The following is an 18,871-nucleotide window of genomic DNA, read 5'->3' on the forward strand; positions in this document are numbered from 1 at the left end:
AACTCTATAGGTCAAAAAAGAAGCCATATCTAAATATGATCCAGAAGCGCAGGCATTTTCTCTGGGCCAAGGCTCATTTAAAATGGACTGTGGCAAAGTGGAAAACTGTTCTGTGGTCAGACGAATCAAAGTTTGAAGTTCTTTTAGGAAAACTGCGATGCCATTTCATCTGGACTAAAGAGGACAAGGACAACCCAAGTTGTTATCAGCGCTCAGTTCAGAAGCCTGCATCTCTGATGGTTTGGGGTTGCATGGGAGTGCATGTATCATGGGCAGCTTACACATCCGGAAAAAGGCACCATCAATTTCTAGAACAACATATGCTCCCATCTAGACATCGTCTCTTTCAGGGAAGACCTTGCATTTTCCAACATGACAATGCCAGACCACATACTGCATCAATTACAACATCATGGCTGCGTAGAAGAAGGATCCGGGTACTGATGGCCAGCCTGCAGACCAGATCTTTCACTCATAGAAAACATTTGGCGCATCATAAAGAGGAAGATGCAACAAAGAAGACCTAAGATATTTGAGCAACTAGAAGCCTGTATTAGACGAGAATGGGACAACATTTCTATTCCTAAACTAGAGCAACTTGTCTCCTCAGTCCCCAGACGTTTGCAGACTGTTATAAAAAGAAGAGGGAATGCCACACAGTGGTAAACATGGCCTTTTCCTAACTTTTTTGAAATTTGTTGATGCCATGAAATTTAAAATCAACGTATTTTCCCTTAAAATTATACATTTTCTCAGTTTAAACATTTGATATGTCATCTATGCTGTATTCTGAATAAAATATTGCAATTTGAAACTTCCACATCATTGCAATCTGTATTTGTTCATTTGTACAGTGTCCACACTTTTTTGGAATCTGGTTTGTATAATCTGTCAGCTGTGTCATAAATTAACTTCTGATTTAAGTGCTTCAAACTACTTAACTCCTGTGCATTAATACTTATAATTAAGGGTATGTGATTCCTCACCCTTAGTGTGAACAAGAGTTATCGCATGCCTCACCAAGCAGATTTCGACTCACTTATGTTCAGAAATGATGGTATACAGTATGTTTATATGGTATAAATTTCCATCCTGTCTCTTGGGCACCTACACTTCTCCACATATGTGTAATCTGCTGTCGAGTCTGTCTGTGTTAGCTACTGCAGTCAAAGTAAATAGGGCTCAGTGTTCTGTCCTAATGTTTTTGAGGGCTCCATTATGACGGGACTCCGACTGTCTTTGCTCGGTATTCCATGGCTCTAAATCTGAACACACAATGGGATGGCCACAGCTGGAGCTGCTGATGCACTCACCGTATATCACAGATGGGAGGCCACTGTTCTCTGCTCAACATGTAGGAGTAGTGTCTGTGTGCCTTTTCATTACATTTGAGCGTGTGCGTGAAAAGCTGACAGCTTCATGTTCAAATGATTGTTATTGAAGCCTACGTCTCTTTGAGAGCCTGCTGGCCATTCTAATAGCTGTGTATGTGACCGCTATCCTTTCCTGTGAAGAACGCCCACTCCAGCGGCTTTGAATGTTGCTTGCATGTGAACATAAGGACAAGATTTTGCAAATGAAAACCATTGTGTGGTTTTCAAATGTCTTGGTTTTCTTGTTTTTCAGATGAGGGGCCCTACACTAAACACTCCAATCCCTCCAGACCACCAGATGGCGCTCTGGCAATTAGGAGACAGAGTATTCCAGGTACAAACAACTGATTTGTCACAGCAGTACTGGTATAAAAAATGCATGGTTTTATTCGAATGTGCCATATAGTATTCTGCTCGAAAAGTGACATGTATAACAAAATTGCGTTTTTGCTGATGTAATGATTACTGTTTAATGTCCCTGTTGCTAATGTTTACTAAAAGGGCTTTATTATAATGAAATTTAGAAATTTTGTCTCATCTGTGTATTTTATTTACTTAGAAGTGAATGTGTGGATGCCTTCATTTTTGTGTCTTAAAAGTACAAATTTAAATATGAACTAATAAATGTTTCATGCTAGTTTAGCTTAGCTTAGCTTTCCAGTGCTTCCAACTCTGTAAATCCTTACTGTATTTTTCTCAAACAAAATTGTGATGATTTTAGATGTAGCTACCAGTTTTTTTTTTATTATTAATATACAATCATAGTATTTATTCAGATTTTTTATTCGCTTTTACTTTTCTATTTTCATTTAAATTTTAGTACTGATATGTGCTTTTGTAATTTATATTAGTATTTCTTCTTATTTCTATTTAGCTTTCATTTATTTTTTATCTCAATTTTAATTATTATTTTTATACAAGTATTTTTTTTTATCTAATATTTGTATTTAATTTTTATCAGCTTTAATTTAATTAGTTGTAGTTAACATTAACAGCACTGTTTTGGTGAGTGTATTCAACAAATAAGTGGTTTTGATTTTCCTTTTTTCAAAGTCAGTAAGACTTTACAAGATCATTTACAAGACATTATTTAGCATACTCATTTGACTGAATTTACTTTTACCATGATTATTCAAGCATTTGTATCTAGAGATTTCTGCTTTCTGCTTTGAATTTCTATACAAAATATATATATTTTATAAAATATAAATATATATATAATTTAATAATATCTAACTTGATAAAGCTAAAATAAGAGCTTTTGGTTTAGATTGATCTTTTTAAAATGTTTGTTTGACAACAAGACTCGCACATCCAGACTTTCAACTGAAAGTGTGCATAATGTGCCAATACTTCATTTGATGTGCGGCTGGTTTTCTGGTTATGTGACAAGGCGAACAAATCGCTTGCAGTACTTATGTTCATTTATGACTTGTTACACAAACCCAGCGCTCCTTTTGTGTTAGTTGTGATCCGTTTTGAAGCGACGCTCATTTTCATGCTAGAGGTAAAAACGTCTCAGAGGGTGTTGAAATAAATTCCCTGTATAATCTCTGAGTACAGAGCTCTAAGCACATCAAACCCGTCTTCAGAAGCGGTTAGCGTTTAGCATGACAGCTTTGGGGCCTCGTGCCCACGTTCTGATGTAGCTCCACGCCGTAGGCACGGGCTCTTTGGACTGCCGTATTAAACCATCCATCTGAAGACAGATTAGGTGCAGACTGTGATGCTCCTGCCGAGCTCGGTGTGATGCTTTAGCAGTTGAGATGGTGGCACGTCTCATAATGCTTCCTCTGAAAATCACTTACTGCCAAGAGTGGGATAAGAAGCTACTGTCACAAAATACTCCACATACATCAAACATAGAATGATGCCGGAGGAATGTGACTAAATATTAAAAGCGGAAGTACACAAAGGTTATGTAGTCACAATTACTCACTATAAAACTTGCATGATCCAGTCTTTTTATAATGGATTTAATATTGTCCATTTGCGTTGCGCTTAAATTATTTAGTATTTCAGACATGTTGGATAAATGGCGTTTATATGATTTCAGGGAATACTAATAATTAGAACACTATATCATCACTAAGTGTATTTTTTGGTTTATGCAAAAAATTAATGCTCATGAGCTGTTTATGAATAATAAAATCAGTTTAAGCAAAGGATTGAAACTGAAGCGTGGCTAGATCTGAATGGTTTTAGAGAGATGGAGAAAACAAGTTTTCCATGCTTAGACTCTCCAAAGACTGCAAATGCATTTGGTAAGTGTAGATATCCTGAATTTTTAAAGTGTTGGTTTTAAAAATATATGGTGGAATAGTGGGAAATGAATTTATGTAGCAACTGATGATGAATTTTGTGCTGTAACCCCTCAACCTGAGACTATTTGGAGATTCTCTGCTTTTGGAATTGATCTGAATACAGATTCCCGTTTGGAATTTGAATTGTGGTGGCAAACAGTGTGCAGATTTGTAATTCAAAATTGAAATCTAAAAAAGTAGAATTAAAGTTGAATGAAAGTGTGAATAAATGTATAAAGCTGTCGGGAGTGTAGTTTATGTATATTTTTTGTATGAATTACCCATAAGCCCAAGTTGCTCTGCAATTCAAAGATTTGTTGTCAGTAAGATTCGAAAGACCTTTTGGAAGTCTCTTATGTTCACCAAAGCTGCATTTTGATCAAAAATAGAGTAAAAACAGTAGGACTGGTAAATGTTATTAGAATTTAAATTAGCTATTTTTGTTTTAAAATATATAATTTATTCCTGTGATGGCAAAGCTGAATTTCCAGCTACCATTACTCTAGTGTTCAGTGTCACAAAGGTTAGAAAAAGTGATTTGAAGCTCAAGAAACATTTATTATTATCATAGATGTTGAAACGCTTAATATGCTTGTGGAACGATGATACATTCTTTCAGGATTCTTTGATGAATAGAAAGAAATGCCTTCGAAATTGAATTTTTTTAAACATTTTTTTTTTCTGTCACTTTTGATCAATTTAATGAGTCCTTGATGCATAAAAGTATTCATTCACCTAGTGAAAAGTACCTTTCAGAAACCTTAATACCACCGGTATTTAATTTTTATGATGTATAGACTGCATATGTATACTGTATGTTAAGATGCTAAGTAGATTAAATGTTAATTTCACAGTATTGAACCAAGTTTATCCAAATATTTTGCATATCAGAAAATAATTAGGGGAAAAGCTGGAAAGATTTTTGTAATTATATTTTGTATTGTTTCCTCTTGTTGAATAAATTTTTTTCTGAAGTGCAGGAAATTCCTCTTTGTCATTCCAATCATTATTCCAATTCAACACCCTGTTGAAATTCAATTCTACAATCCAATAAATGAACTGAAAGTAAATCAAAGGTAAAATTTAGAGTCTGTAAATATCAGAGGCAAAACAGAAAGTTAGCTTGGCTAGAAAAGCCTGATGACTTCATTTGAGATTCAACAAGTCTCCTCTCTCTCTCTCTCTCTCTCTCTCTCTCTCTCTTCAAGATTGTATCTCTGTTTCTATAACACTGAGAGAGACGTTCAGAAGAGTCACTCAATCATGCGAGTCTTAAACCGCTGCGAAATAAAGCTGAGAATGGCTGAAGTCTCTCCACTCTTGCACAGTCACCGATCTCCCTGCACATTTAAATCTCCTCGATTAGTCCTCTGCGTTATTAATATGAATGAGGGGATTAGCAATTATTACCTGGAATGTTGCAAATGAATCCGCTGGGGGTCGTGTTCTCTAACTGGTTATAATCACAATATGTTTTAAGCAACATACAGAGCAGCCGAAGCCTGCAGTGCAGGAGTGTCCCAAAGCTCATTGGGCTGCTGCTGAATAGATAAGGACGCATCATTCATGTATAACCTCAATTTCCTGCTACAACACTAGCTCACGCTTATCCTGGATACAAGTCCCTTGGCATACACATCTCTTTTTAAATGCCATGTTAGCATTCATTGGGCAGGCACAGAATGAGTGAGAGAGACAGGCTGCTGACGGATGAGTTGGCTGTGGATGGCATTGGGCGCTTGCTTGCAAGCTGAAAATGTTGTTGCATCAAAGTGATTCAGCACTTTCAGAGCCGCACGTAATGCAGGGTGCAACTGCAGAGGCCTCTATTAATTTCGCCTGGGGTCTGTTATCAAGCTGTCGAAGGAGTGAAAATTTAATGGAGGTTGTGGCTCATTTTAAGGGTTGTTTGTGGTGCTTTCTTGTGAGCAGAGTTTCTTGGGGAAGCTTTGACTGTGTTGTTGTTGGGTGTTTCTTTAACTGTCCCTTAGGTTGTTTCTTATTAAAACTAGCAGAGGTTCACATTAAAACTTTTTACCCATCATTGATCTTCTACATTTTTTTTAAAATGTATGTTTATGTATATTTTTTTTTTACTTTTATGTATATGTTTGACCTACACCAATTCTTTCAGTCTTATACTAGAAAACTATAATAAACTAAATAAAGCGTTGTATGATCAAACTTTTTTTTTTTTATTTACTGTGTGAAAAATATGTACACCACTACTGTTTAAAAATATAACCTTGGTAAGATTTTTATTATGGTTTTTATAAGTTCATTCTGAAATCATTGATACAGTTTTATCCTTTTTGTAAAAACTGTGAAACTATTGTTTTTCATTTTAATTCTTTGAATAGAAATTTCAATAAGATCCATTCTGTTATTATCTATATTAAAAACAATTTTCAACTTTTTTACATTTTAGTTAAAACTGTGAAATGTTTAAATTTTACATTTCAAAATAACAGCGTTTATTTGAAATAGAAATATTTTGGAAAATTGTTTTTTAAGAGTAGTATACTTACAGTATGCTAAAATCATGCTTTATTGTTTACAGTAATTCTATATAATATACACACAGTACTAGCTATGAAAGTAGCCTTAGCAAGTCAAAGTATGCAATCATCATTTAAATTATGGATCACTGAAATCGTTTTTTAGGATTAAATGCCCAACTCTTCTGTCGACAACATATGCACACAGTTCCCTATTATGTACATTGTTGTATATTGTTAATAAACTAATAAAATGAACTACTGTGAGTGTAAATATAATTAAGAGTCTTTTTTTTTTTTTAAGTCCAAACATTGTCATAGTTGAAGAACCACCCTCTAAAATTACCTTTCTAAAGCAAACTGTGTTTCTTTGAGAGAATATAAAACTGTCAGAAGCAGATGAGTAAAGAGATAGCAAACAGATGTGCGGGCTAGTACTTCATACCTCAGCGCGCCTGTGCAAAATCTTCATGATAAATGCTCTCAAACTTTTTCTCCCAGAAGACCCTGTTTGGTGCTGGAGCCAACAGATAGTGTTTTTCATTTGCCTGTGTGTGTTTTGTCCTCCTGTGGAGAGGTTAGTGCAGCATACAAATAAGTATAGGCAGGTTTTTCACTCATTAAGACAGGAATTTAGCCTTTTAAGTATTGAAAGGACATACAGTTTATCAAATTACTGTAGTAGTTCTTGCTTGTGGTTGATGTTAAGGAAGTGCTTTATTGTGGTTTTTTTCTATGATTTCGAGTGTCTCTAAACCATATCTCTTTGGGAATATTGATCTCTGTCTCACATACAACTTAAAAATGGTTTCCACCAGAAGGCAAAAACAGAAGAAAAGAACGACTATGAATTTTACTGTACTGAATAGAGTTATATAACAAGAAGGGAATTGCGTGTGTCAATGTAATAGTCTGCATGATTGAACATGATCAATGAGAGCAATTATTCAAACACCAGATCATTTATTCTCAGATTGCAAAAATTATATTCAATTATTAATTTGATTAGTTTCAGCTGATTATTTTTCTTCCCCTTTGAAGAGGCCGTTTAGAAATTGTGTAATGAATTGGACCTTTTTTAATTGAAGTAATTTAAGCAATTGTTTATGAATATGTTTGTTTTTATATCCATGCGAATGTTTGCTAGCATTAACCATTAGTCGTGCCTTGTTCATTATTGAATTATGGCCCAATTTGTCATTTTAACTGCTAAAAGTTTCAGTGTTGGAAAGCCAATTCAGTGCAGAGCCCACCTGCTAGCACGCCTACAGCCTTCGTAGAGAGTTAAACCGTGAACTGACAGTGGGCATTTAACCAAATGTTTTCATTACACCTCTGAGCAATGTTACAGACAAAATAAATCTTTATTATGCAACTCGCTGCTGTCGCTGTCTGAGCTTTTCATAGAAAACAGAAGCTTTTTCCTAAATACTGTATGTGGTTCTCAGCTGGTGGGTCTTTTCTGATAGCATGGTGAACAGCAGGGATAAACAATGATAAATAACCAAATGCAAATAAACATAATTAGGACAGAGCCTGAAAGTTCTGAAAAGAAAGAAGAAAAGTCTTATTATAACTTTTATTATTTGTGTTAAAGGTTGTGCATCCAATCAAACTGTAGGATATTTGAGTTGAAATTAGAGCCCGACTGATATGGGTTTTTGGGGGCTCGATACCGAAATTAGGGAGTAAAAAAAGACTGATACCGATATATATCGGCTGATACTCTATATGTGTAGGCTATATTATAGAACAGTATAGTCTAAAGTTTGGACACGCTTCCCATTTGTGTGTCAGACTTTTGACTGGTACTGTATATAAAATACAGTATATAGCCTACGTACATAAACAGTGTATACATATATATATATACAGTGGGGATCGAAAGTTTGGGCACCCCTTGCAGAATCTGTGAAAATATGAGTAATTTTCAAAAAATAAGAGAGATCATACTAAATGCATGTTATATTTTATTTAGTACTGTCCTGAGTAAGATATTGTGCATAAAAGATATTAACATTTAGTCCACAAGACAAAAAAAAATTGCTGAAATTATTAAAATAACCCCACTCAAAAGTTTGGGAACCCTTGGTTCTTAGTACTGTGTTCTGTTACCTGATGATCCTCGACTGTCTTTCTGTTTTGTGATGGTTGTGCATGAGTCCCTTGTTTGTTCTGAACAGTTAAACTGAGCAGCGTTCTTCAGAAAAATCTTTAAGGTCCTGCAGATTCTTCAGTTTTCCAGTATCTTTGCATATTTGAACCCTTTCCAGCAGTGACTGTATGATTTTGAGATACACCTTATCACACTGAGGACATTTGAGGGACTCAAACACAACTATTTAAAAAGATTCAAACATTCACTGATGCTCCAGAAGGAAACAAGATGCATTAAGAGCTGGGGGGTGAAAACTTTTGGAATTTGAAGATCAAGGTAAATTGTACTTAATTTGTGTACCGGGAAACATACAAGTATCTTCTGTTGCTTACGAAGGGCAGAACTAAATAAAAAAAAATTATATTTCAACAAAAGACAAATTTGGCCATCTTCATCGTGTTCAAAAGTTTTCACCCCCCAGCTCTTAATGCATCTTGTTTCCTTCTGGAGCATCAGTGAATGTTTGAATCTTTTTAAATAGTTGTGTTTGAGTCCCTCAAATGTCCTCAGTGTGATAAGATGTATCTCAAAATCATAAAGTCACTGTTTGAAAGGGTTCAAATATGCAAAGATACTGGAAAACTGAAGAATCTGCAGGAGCTTAAAGATTTTTCTGAAGAACGCTGCTCAGTTTAACTGTTCAGAACAAACAAGGGACTCATGCACAACCATCACAAAACAGAAAGACAGCCGAGGATCATCAGGTAACAGAACACAGTATTAAGAACCAAGGGTTCCCAAACTTTTGAGTAGGGTTATTTTAATAATTTCAGCATTTTTTTTTGTCTTGTGGACTAAGTGTTAATATCTTTTATGCACAATATCTTACTCAGGACAGTACTAAATAAAATATAACCTGCATTTATTATGATCTCTCTTATTTTTTGAAAATTACTCATATTTTCACAGATTCTGCAAGGGGTGCCCAAACTTTCGAGCCCCACTGTATATATATATGTATATAATGATGTGACAAACATAGCCCTATGTGTGTGTATGTGTATATATATATATATATATATATATATATATACACACACACACACACACTTAGGCCTATGTTTGTCACATCATTATAAGTGTTTGATCACCACATTAAATAAACAAATATATACATAAACTATTTTTTTGTAGTGTGGTGATCAAACACTTATAATGATGTGACAAACATAGGCCTATGTAGTGGAGGTAGGGTATTTAACAGTTTAACAAACTTTATTATTCAAAATGAATCTGATATCAGTGCACTTAACAGTAAACTTCACTAATTATAAATAACTTCAATAAAACAAATAGAACAAAATATATTTCTTGAATTAAGAAATAAACAAGGTAACTGTGTGGGGCAAGCAAGCTACTGCCAAACCAATAGGGGATAGGTTTATGTAGGAAGCACAGCTTTTCCAAATGTAAGCATATAAAATGAATAAATAATGATGGGTCTCAAGGAGCAAACAATGTAGTGTGATCTGCTGGACAAACAAGTAATTACACCATTCAGAATCATATCGGTGGCATATTCGCCGATACCGATATATTGTCGGCTAATAATATCGGCTAAACGATAGACTCTAGTTGATATTATATACTTTTTTAAATGTGAAAGTGATGTGACATGTGGCCAAGTATGGTGACCCATACTCTGAATTAGTGCTCTGCATTTATCCCATCCCACACACACACAGACACCTGGAGCAGTGGGCAGTCATTTTTTGCTGCGGTGCCCAGGGAGCAGTTGGGGGTCCACTTCAATTATGGTATTGAAGGTGGGAGAGAGCGCTGTACATTCACTCCCCCCACCTGAAATCCCTGCCAGCACCTTTTGGGTTATGAGTCAGACTCTCTAACAATTAGGCCACGACTTCCCCCAATATGAATATGAAATATTGAATATGATTGGTATTCCCTTTGATATTTACTCAAGATTACATTTAACAATGCTAATTATGTTATTTCATTATTTTGTTTTGAAAAATGAACTTTAAGTGAGCATTAGACAATGGGAAAAGATTATCTAAATGAAAAATACAATGATGCACAATTACACAATTGTGTGTGTGTGTGTGTGTGTCTTTATCCCTAAATTACATCAAGTCTGTGCAATTTATGGGAGTACATCTTTATCAATAAAACTGTATTATTGTATTATATTAAAATTTTATTTTTAAAATAATTTCCAAATTAAACTGTTTTCAAAATTAAGTTAAACTAATTATTTACTCTCTCTTTTTTTCTACAATAAATGATGCAGTGTAAGATTGCCTCTTGTACACTTTTTTTGTTTTGTTTCCTGTATTTGGTTGGATTTTTCTGTGCTTTATCGATCAAGTTTGCTATCTAGATCAGTCTGCGATCGCAGATTAATGTTTTCTGTCATGGCTTGAAAAGGGATAACTGTTTTATTAACCTGTGTGTGCCTCAGCTGGCAGAGTAGATGTTTATATCTTGCTCCCTCTGTCATACACTCCATCTGTACTTTTATCTCCTGCGTTGTATCATTCTCACACATGCTGTCTCAAGCTCCATCTTTCGATCTCTTCCCCTCAATACCGGGCACTGCATTGGATCCCGCCACAGGAATCTGTCGGCTTTGAGAAAGCTGATGGCCAATCTCATCACCGTGGCAACATGGATAGGCAACACTAGGTCTGTGTGCCTCATTCAAACGGGAAAGGTGGGAGAGAGGACATGAAATAAAATGAGAGCCCACGAGTAATGGGATCAACTTATCAACTTCCACACCTGTCCCAGTGTAGCCCTCAAAGCACAGCTCATTAGATCCCAACGGCCCTTTTTCTTGCTCTGGGCCGAGATATTACGCTGAACCCTCAGTGAACTGAGAGAACCACGTTTTCACCAGACAGCTTAAGACAGAGCTTGTAATATGACCATGGCATACTGTGCCACAAATTGTTTGGATATTGGATGACCCCCAGTGGGCCCCCTGGTGCAGCTGCGCGACATGGCTCACAACATCCATGAAGGATGCATTGACTTGGACCATGTTTACAAAAAGAAACAGTTCAGTAAGCCATTTCACAATAAGAGCTTTGAAATGAAAAATTATGAATTATGTATTTTATATATATTGTCATATCAGAACAATTATGAAAAATTGGTATATAATGTTGTGTTTTTTCTGCTGGAAATGCATAAATATTTCTGGCCTCAGAAGGCATGTTATGTCAACCATATCACTTTTTTTCCCGTGTTTTCCACATGTAAAGGAAGTTAATTTAATGCTGCCACAAACCTTTGAAAGACCCATAATTTATTCCTCACCAGAATGAAAGGAGAGAAATGACAGTGACATTTATAATTCGCCCCACTGTAATTTTTCGCTGTCAAGCGAATCCCCAGCAGTGCAAACTTCTTTTTAATCAAATTATTTGATGAAAGCTGAAGGCAAATTGAGCAGTTCTTTTACAATTAATTATCAAAAGTCTGGCACATAACACGAGGCTTGTTATAGATTGAACTCCCGTTTGAATATTGATTCTCATTTTTTTCTCACGACAAGATGTTTTGCCTCTATCACACCCAAACACACACAAAATCCCACACACTAAATTATTCAACAGTTCCTGTTGGCACATTATAAGTTTGATTTCTCTTGTAATTACTTTGCTGTCTTTGATATGTTATCAGAATGTCTGCTTTGCGAGAGCCCTGTTCGTCTCCATAGGCTTGCCTGGAGGTTCAGGTTCAGGCCAGACATCGAGATCCATGCTAACCTCCCTCTGTCCTGGGTCGCGTTTCGACATCGCTCCCTTCCCATGTCCATATGGCTGCGGTATCGATCAGAGGCAAAGTGCAATGTTAAATCTGATTCTTCCTCTACTGAGGTTACAGCGCAGATGATTTGCATGCAAAGGGCATCAGAGCAGTTATAGATTTTAAAGCAAAACTAAGCTGATGGATTTGTAACAGATACACAGATCCCATGATTTCATTGTCAGTGCAGAAAATGTTCATTGTGAGGTTTGTGAAGGCTGACCTAACAGGTTGAAAGTGCATGCATGCTGAAATGGTCTTTTTCAAGACTAATATTGAAGCATTGCAAAAAATGTTATGATAACCAGTTAAGATAACTTATTTGAATCAGTTGTTCTATTAATTATTGTTCTTTTTTACTTTTCAAAATGCATCTCAGTCAAAGTCCCACCTGCTGCAACAAATCACTAAATTAAAAGTGAGGCTTCATTTTAGCATATTTGCATGTAGTTACTGGACTTAGATTGGTGCGAAATGTTTTCAAGTTCAGAATCAAGTCACACCATTAATGTGCTTTCATGTTTTATCATGGCTGTCATTTCTGAGTACTTGTACCCATCAATGGTGTTTACCCAAAATATTTATGAAGCTTTTTTGTTCCTAAAGAAGAACAAGTGTCTAGTTATAGCTTTTAAGCACCAAAGAGGTTCTTTTTTGTAGCCCATGTCTTGTTATTGCCGTCCTCCTGTGGTGAGATGTTCAGCAACTCTGTTCCGTCAGTAGCCTCAGGGGGGTTTAGAGCCTCGTCTCCCCTCACTATCTATCCCGCCACAGAAAGACATACTGAGAGATCAAGGAAAGCGAACAAACTCATATAAATCCATCTTTTCCTTCCTTCAGTCAGGAGAGAGGGATTACAAACCTCTTATTTTTATTTCTTCTCCACCTTTGACAGCTGATGTAGTGATGGTAGCGTGTGAGAGAGGAAGGGAGAGAGCGCCCTGCTTGCACAGATATGCAGTATTCTTAATGTGACTTTGACAATCCCACTGAGGGATTGAATGACAGCCAGTCGATAGGGGAGCGACGCATCTGCCCTGACCAGCAATATCTGTGCAAGATGGTGAGAGAGACGGTATATATGAGACAAAATTATATAAGGGAGGGAAAAATCGTAAAAATTAAACATTTTATACGAAGAGAATTGAAACTATGTACTAGCCCTAAAAATAAATGTATATGGTTATAATAAAAATTGTGTGTTTGTGTGTGTGTGTGTATATATATATATATATATATATATATATATATATATAATTAATGTATTATGTATATAATTATTATATTTAATTATTCATGCATTTATAATTAATCAAATAATTTGTATATAAAAAAATAACAATTTATAATTTAATTAATTTCTATATTGCTATACAATTTTGTTTTTTGTCTGTTTATTTAATTATTTAACTGATAATTTTATTGATATTTGTCCATCAAGATATCAATTAAATATTTTATATTTTATAAATATATGTATGTTTATTATATGTATTTTATTAAATGTTCATGCATTTTATTCATCTGTTTACTTTTATTGTTTTTTCTAAATGTATTTATTGTTTTAATTATTGTTTTTAATTTATTTATTTTTACTTACTGAATTAAAACATTTCAAGTGATGATATTTACCTCTAGGGACCACTGTGTCCTCGACCTATTGCTAAGTGCAGACACACACACACACACACACACACACTGAGCACTCTAGAGTGTATAACTAATTACCAGCTAGGGTAGAACGACAGAGAGAAGGAGATAAAGAGTGTGTGAGAGAGGGCCAGTCTAGGACGCCTGATCACAGTCATTTAGAGGAGAGTGGGGTATGGCAGCGGCTGGCCTCCTCTGCTCCTGTAACCCTCTCATCTCCTGTCTCTGCTCTTCCTCTCCCACCTCCCCCAATGACCGTCCTCCTCATCCATCCCTGTGCTTCACAGATGAGTTTAAGGGCACCAGCACTGTGGAGCTGATCAAGAAGGAAGGCACAACCTTGGGCCTGACAGTATCTGGAGGCATCGACAAAGACGGCAAGCCCCGCGTCTCCAACCTGCGCCAGGGCGGCATCGCTGCCAGGTCAGTATTAGCAAGGTTGATTTAGCAAAAATGTGTTTTCACAATGTCAGACATCTCTAATTCGAAACTTGGGAAACACATTTGGAAAAAGTAATTGGTGATGTTTGCTAAGGCTGTTATTAACATTAATGACATATGAAAGATTAGGGATTTTTTTTTAGCCAAGAAAAAGTACATAGACTTACATTGAAAGAGATACTCGAGTCATAGGCTATCTAGAGAACATAAAATCATAAATTTGTGGTAGACTTAAGTAAAGCACAGAGCAACTACCCAAAAAACTCTAACAACCATCTAGCATAGGGTTAAAATGTTTAAAATGTCTGCATACTACAGAAGTCACTCATATGAACTTCACATTAGCATAGTTGAGGCTAGTTTTGTACAGCTAGCCAGCACCAATCACGTATTGTTTAGAAAATTTAAGAATTGACTTTCAGTTCAGTTTTGTAGATGCTAGTGTTGCAAAAATTAACCTTTGAGGATTTGTATTGTCAGGTTTTTGTTATCTTTTTGTGTTTATGCTAATGATTTTTGCTAAGACAGCATCAATAGACGGGCCCAGAGAGATCAATGTGTGCTGGAGCTTTGTCTAGGAAGTAGGTTGTGTGTGTGGGTGGTTGGGTGGGTGGGTGTGTATGCACATTGTTTTTTTTGTACATACTGTCTCTCTCTGTGTGTGTGTGTGTGAGAATAAGGTAGACAGAATCTTTTAATCAATACTGCATAAGCCAGAACTCTTCTCCCATTTCCCTATTGGCTGTCAGGCATGGCAGACAGCCTACTGTTCGCTAGCGTATCAGTCCTCCCCAAACGCACACACACACCCACAATCCTCAGAAAATGGATCCATATCCCAGAACAAACACTGCACATGTCGTATAGTGAAAAACACATGTTTAATGCCCTCTTCTTCACAGTCACAAGTACGTTTCCTCTTCAAATCCATTGTTTGGCTTTAAACTTTTCACTGCATATCAATTCTTATATCTTAGACAGTTGCCCTCATATTTTACTTGAGCTGAAATAAACTGCCTAACATTACACTCGTTCTTTCAGAATCTGTTGACAATCAGGCCGCCTTGTAAAATGCGAGTGTATGTGTTTCAGAGAGAGAGAGCGAGATGGAGACTGGAGCAGCCGGTCTTGATGCTTCTTTAGAACAAAGTGTTCTCTTCATGGGCTCAGATCAGCTATCAAAGCACCACCGAGCTCGACCTAACTCCATCTCCACCTTATTTTCTCCGTCTTTATTTCTTCTCTTTCTTTGTTCGCTCTTTTCTCTCCTCCTGCCCGTTTACTCTGTTCTTTCATCCTTCTTTCAGTTATACAATTTTCTCCTCTCACATTTTCTCTAGCAAACATGTATAGAATGATTTTCTTGGTCTGTTTCTTTGCAGGAGTGACCAGTTGAACGTAGGGGACTATATAAAGTCTGTGAATGGAATCAACTTGACAAAGTTTCGTCATGATGAGATTATTAGTCTGCTGAAGAATGTGGGGGAGAGGGTGGTCCTGGAGGTTGAGTACGAGCTACCGCCTGTCTGTGAGTGAGATTAGAAAATGACCATATTACTTATTATAACACATCTGGAATACTTGACTCTGATTGGTCAGTCGCATCTTTCTGCAAGTAAATGTTGTATTATAAACTTAGAACTGTATGCTAAACACAAACACAACTGAATGTTGTCCTATGAAACTGATTTCCTACACACAGAATAATTCCATATACAGAATATATATTTCAGCTGTAATTTATATTAATGCATAATATAATAATAATAATAATAATTATATAATATTGATATTTAATATGAATAATTGTTCATATGCATTTGTGTGTGTGTGTGTATGTGTGTGTATATATATATATATATATATATATATATATATATATATATATGCATAAAATACTATTTAATAATATCATGTGCATAAACAGCTTTTACTATTTGAATTTTTTTTTTTTATCACAATTCAAAAATGTTAAACTTATTTGATACAAACAAATAATGTTAAAACATTTAAACTTAAAATACATGTATATGTATTTATATATACCCATATACACATTTATTTAATTGTTTTTACACACACATTTCACATTATATGCTAAGTACAATTTAATAATATCATGTATAGATATATATTTTTTATAAAAAATAAAAAAAAATATCCTAAATTAAGTCTTTAATCTTCCAAAACTCTAAACTTATTTGAAACAAGCAAGTTTCAATGATATGACAAAATTCCTAATCTGAAAATAGCAAATAAAATGAGATGTTTTATAAGAGCAATCTTACGCTGAGTTTCCTCATTCTCAATGACATAAATGGCAATTTATTTGTTCATTTGTGTGTTCTGGTCTTGCATTGAGATCTTGGCAGAACTTTGAACAGTTCATTTCATTTCCTTCCTCAGCTGTACAGGGCTCAGGGGTCATGTTCAAAAACGTGGAGGTGACTCTGCACAAAGAAGGCAATACATTCGGTTTCGTCATCAGAGGTGAGTGCCTCTGTAGACTTCTTCACATCCCAGTTCAAATTTCTCTGAGCTCACCTCATCTACACACTTTCATTCACATCTACATCAAACAAAAAAGACAATTTTTCTCTGAAGATTTCTTTCACTACCCTTGAGCCCGTTGAAAAGAGATCAAGCAGCTTTCAGTCGTGCCACTTAAACTCAATTTCCAAATATTTACCAAGCAGCATTTTAGACTTCATTAAAAGGAGACCATTTTTCAGATCCCTCTAGAATAGGGAGTCTTTTGAAGAGAAAGAGAAAAGGGGAAAATGTTTCCAGTTTCCTGTAATTTCATAGAGAGCAGAGGCTTTAAAAAATGTATAATCTGGCGCTTTTTTCGAGAATGATATGGAAATTTGAGTGTGGTGAGCAAATGGCCCTTGGTTTGTGCCACTAAACTATATAATGTTGAGTAAATATCCTAGAGTGTAAATGCAAGGTTTCGCTATATGACTACATTTGTGAAATGGGTCAAAACAAGTTATTTTTTCCATGATGTAGGAGGCGCCCATGAAGACAGAAACAAATCTCGCCCGGTTACCATAACAACCATCAGACCCGGCGGTCCGGCTGATAGGTGAGTTGGTCCTAAACACTGACGTTAAAGCTCTTTCCCAAAACATAAAGAGAATCCTTAAAGAAACAGAGAAGACACTATATTGACTCGCAATAGAGTTCAGTGGGCTTTGATGTTGGCATTTTGCTCAGGATACTCTAATAAGCATAGAAATACATATACGGTCGCATTCACAATAATAAAATGAAATGATCAAGTTTTAATGAAACTGTCCTTCTTTAAAGCCTTAAAATCTTCTTTAATGCTTAAGCAGTTTTGTTCATCTTAGATGGTGTGAGCTAGTTTAAGCTGGGTTTATCTGTTGTAAACTGTTCTCCGAGCTGGTTTATCTGGGCAGCCAAGCTTAAACAGCTGAAAAGAGGTCTAAATTCCTTTAAAATCCACAAATAGACCATTTTGACCATCTAAGTCGGGTTTAATATGTTTTCCAGGATGAACTATAAATATGTAAGTATATCAGTAATCTTTATTCAGCCTTTATCTTCTCCCAAGATTATAGGATTTCTGTCCCTGAGGATACAGCTTTATAATTTGGCCAAAAAAAGGTATCGGAAGGATTAGCAATAATTAATTTTCTTATTTTATGAATGGGCATTAGGAATGTAGCTTTGATTTGTCTGTAGGCAGTTTACTGGGTTTTGGAAAAGTGATTAAAAATGAGTCACTAGTAGCATTTATGATGCTTGTTTTTTTATTTACAGTATTTATTGTTATTTTTCAATTACTGACTTTATTTTTGCATTTTGCATTAAATGGTGAAATGGTTCATTTTAACCCATGCGTGTTTCTCTCTGTGTTACCTCGTAATGGGTTGGGCTTTTATCTTTACTGGTCTAGCATAGTTGAACTGTAGTCATTTTTGTGAAATGGTAAGGAATTGCTTGATGAAAATAGTGTTTCCCAGTTGGAGTCCCTTTCGGAACAGGAATGGATTGCACTGCAACTTCAGCAGTCGCTTGAGAATAGCAAATGGACCAGCGTGATATTTCACTCGCTGTGGCGTTTGAACTGCTCTGTTATTACCGTCGTTACACGCCAGACCGTCTCTCCCTTTCCCCACAACCCTTATCAATATTCATGTTGCACACTGGTAATTTCATTTCTTACTGAGAGAGTATTGCCATTTCTTTTGTTCAGTGGCATGGCTCCTGGTTTTCTAGGTAAATATTGTGTTCTGTTCCTCTGCAGTTTAATATTGACTGGCCTCTGACATCTTGCAGTGACAGAGAACGGCCCCCTTGGAAACTTCATTTTGAGTCATAAATCAAGCCTCTAACCAAAACCCGCCTCTTGTGGCGCTCCCTGTTAGTCTGGGGTTAAAATGTTTTCTGAAACTGTCCTCACATGAAGCTCCGTAGCCTGACATAGTGCAGCAGCCTTAAATAGAAAGATTCACAGTTTACATGCTGTTGTTTTTAACGCAAATAAACTGTACCACAGTAATTACAGCCACTAATATTTGAATGAAAAAAAAAAAGAAAACAAACTTCAATACTCATTCTAATATATTTATTTGGTGCCCAGGAAACATTTCTTATTATGAATGTTGAAAATAGTTGTGCTGCTTATAACTGTGATACTTTGAA

General features: G+C 35.8%; 1 protein-coding gene across 9 annotated transcripts in view; it reads left to right on the forward strand.

Moving 5' to 3' along the window:
- The window catches only part of LOC113060508 (glutamate receptor-interacting protein 1-like), a 244,521-nt gene that overhangs the window by 160,538 nt on the left and 65,112 nt on the right, over positions 1-18,871 (forward strand). For all 9 annotated transcript variants that reach the window (XM_026229508.1, XM_026229472.1, XM_026229490.1 and 6 more), the window contains exons 2-6: positions 1,627-1,707; positions 14,044-14,179; positions 15,580-15,725; positions 16,604-16,687; positions 17,210-17,285. In XM_026229508.1, the coding sequence (XP_026085293.1) occupies positions 1,627-1,707; positions 14,044-14,179; positions 15,580-15,725; positions 16,604-16,687; positions 17,210-17,285 (523 nt within the window). The remainder of the gene's footprint in view (positions 1-1,626; positions 1,708-14,043; positions 14,180-15,579; positions 15,726-16,603; positions 16,688-17,209; positions 17,286-18,871) is intronic.

Source organism: Carassius auratus, chromosome 4 (genome assembly GCF_003368295.1).
Source record: "Carassius auratus strain Wakin chromosome 4, ASM336829v1, whole genome shotgun sequence".
In the NCBI taxonomy this organism is placed as follows: Eukaryota; Metazoa; Chordata; class Actinopteri; order Cypriniformes; family Cyprinidae; genus Carassius; species Carassius auratus.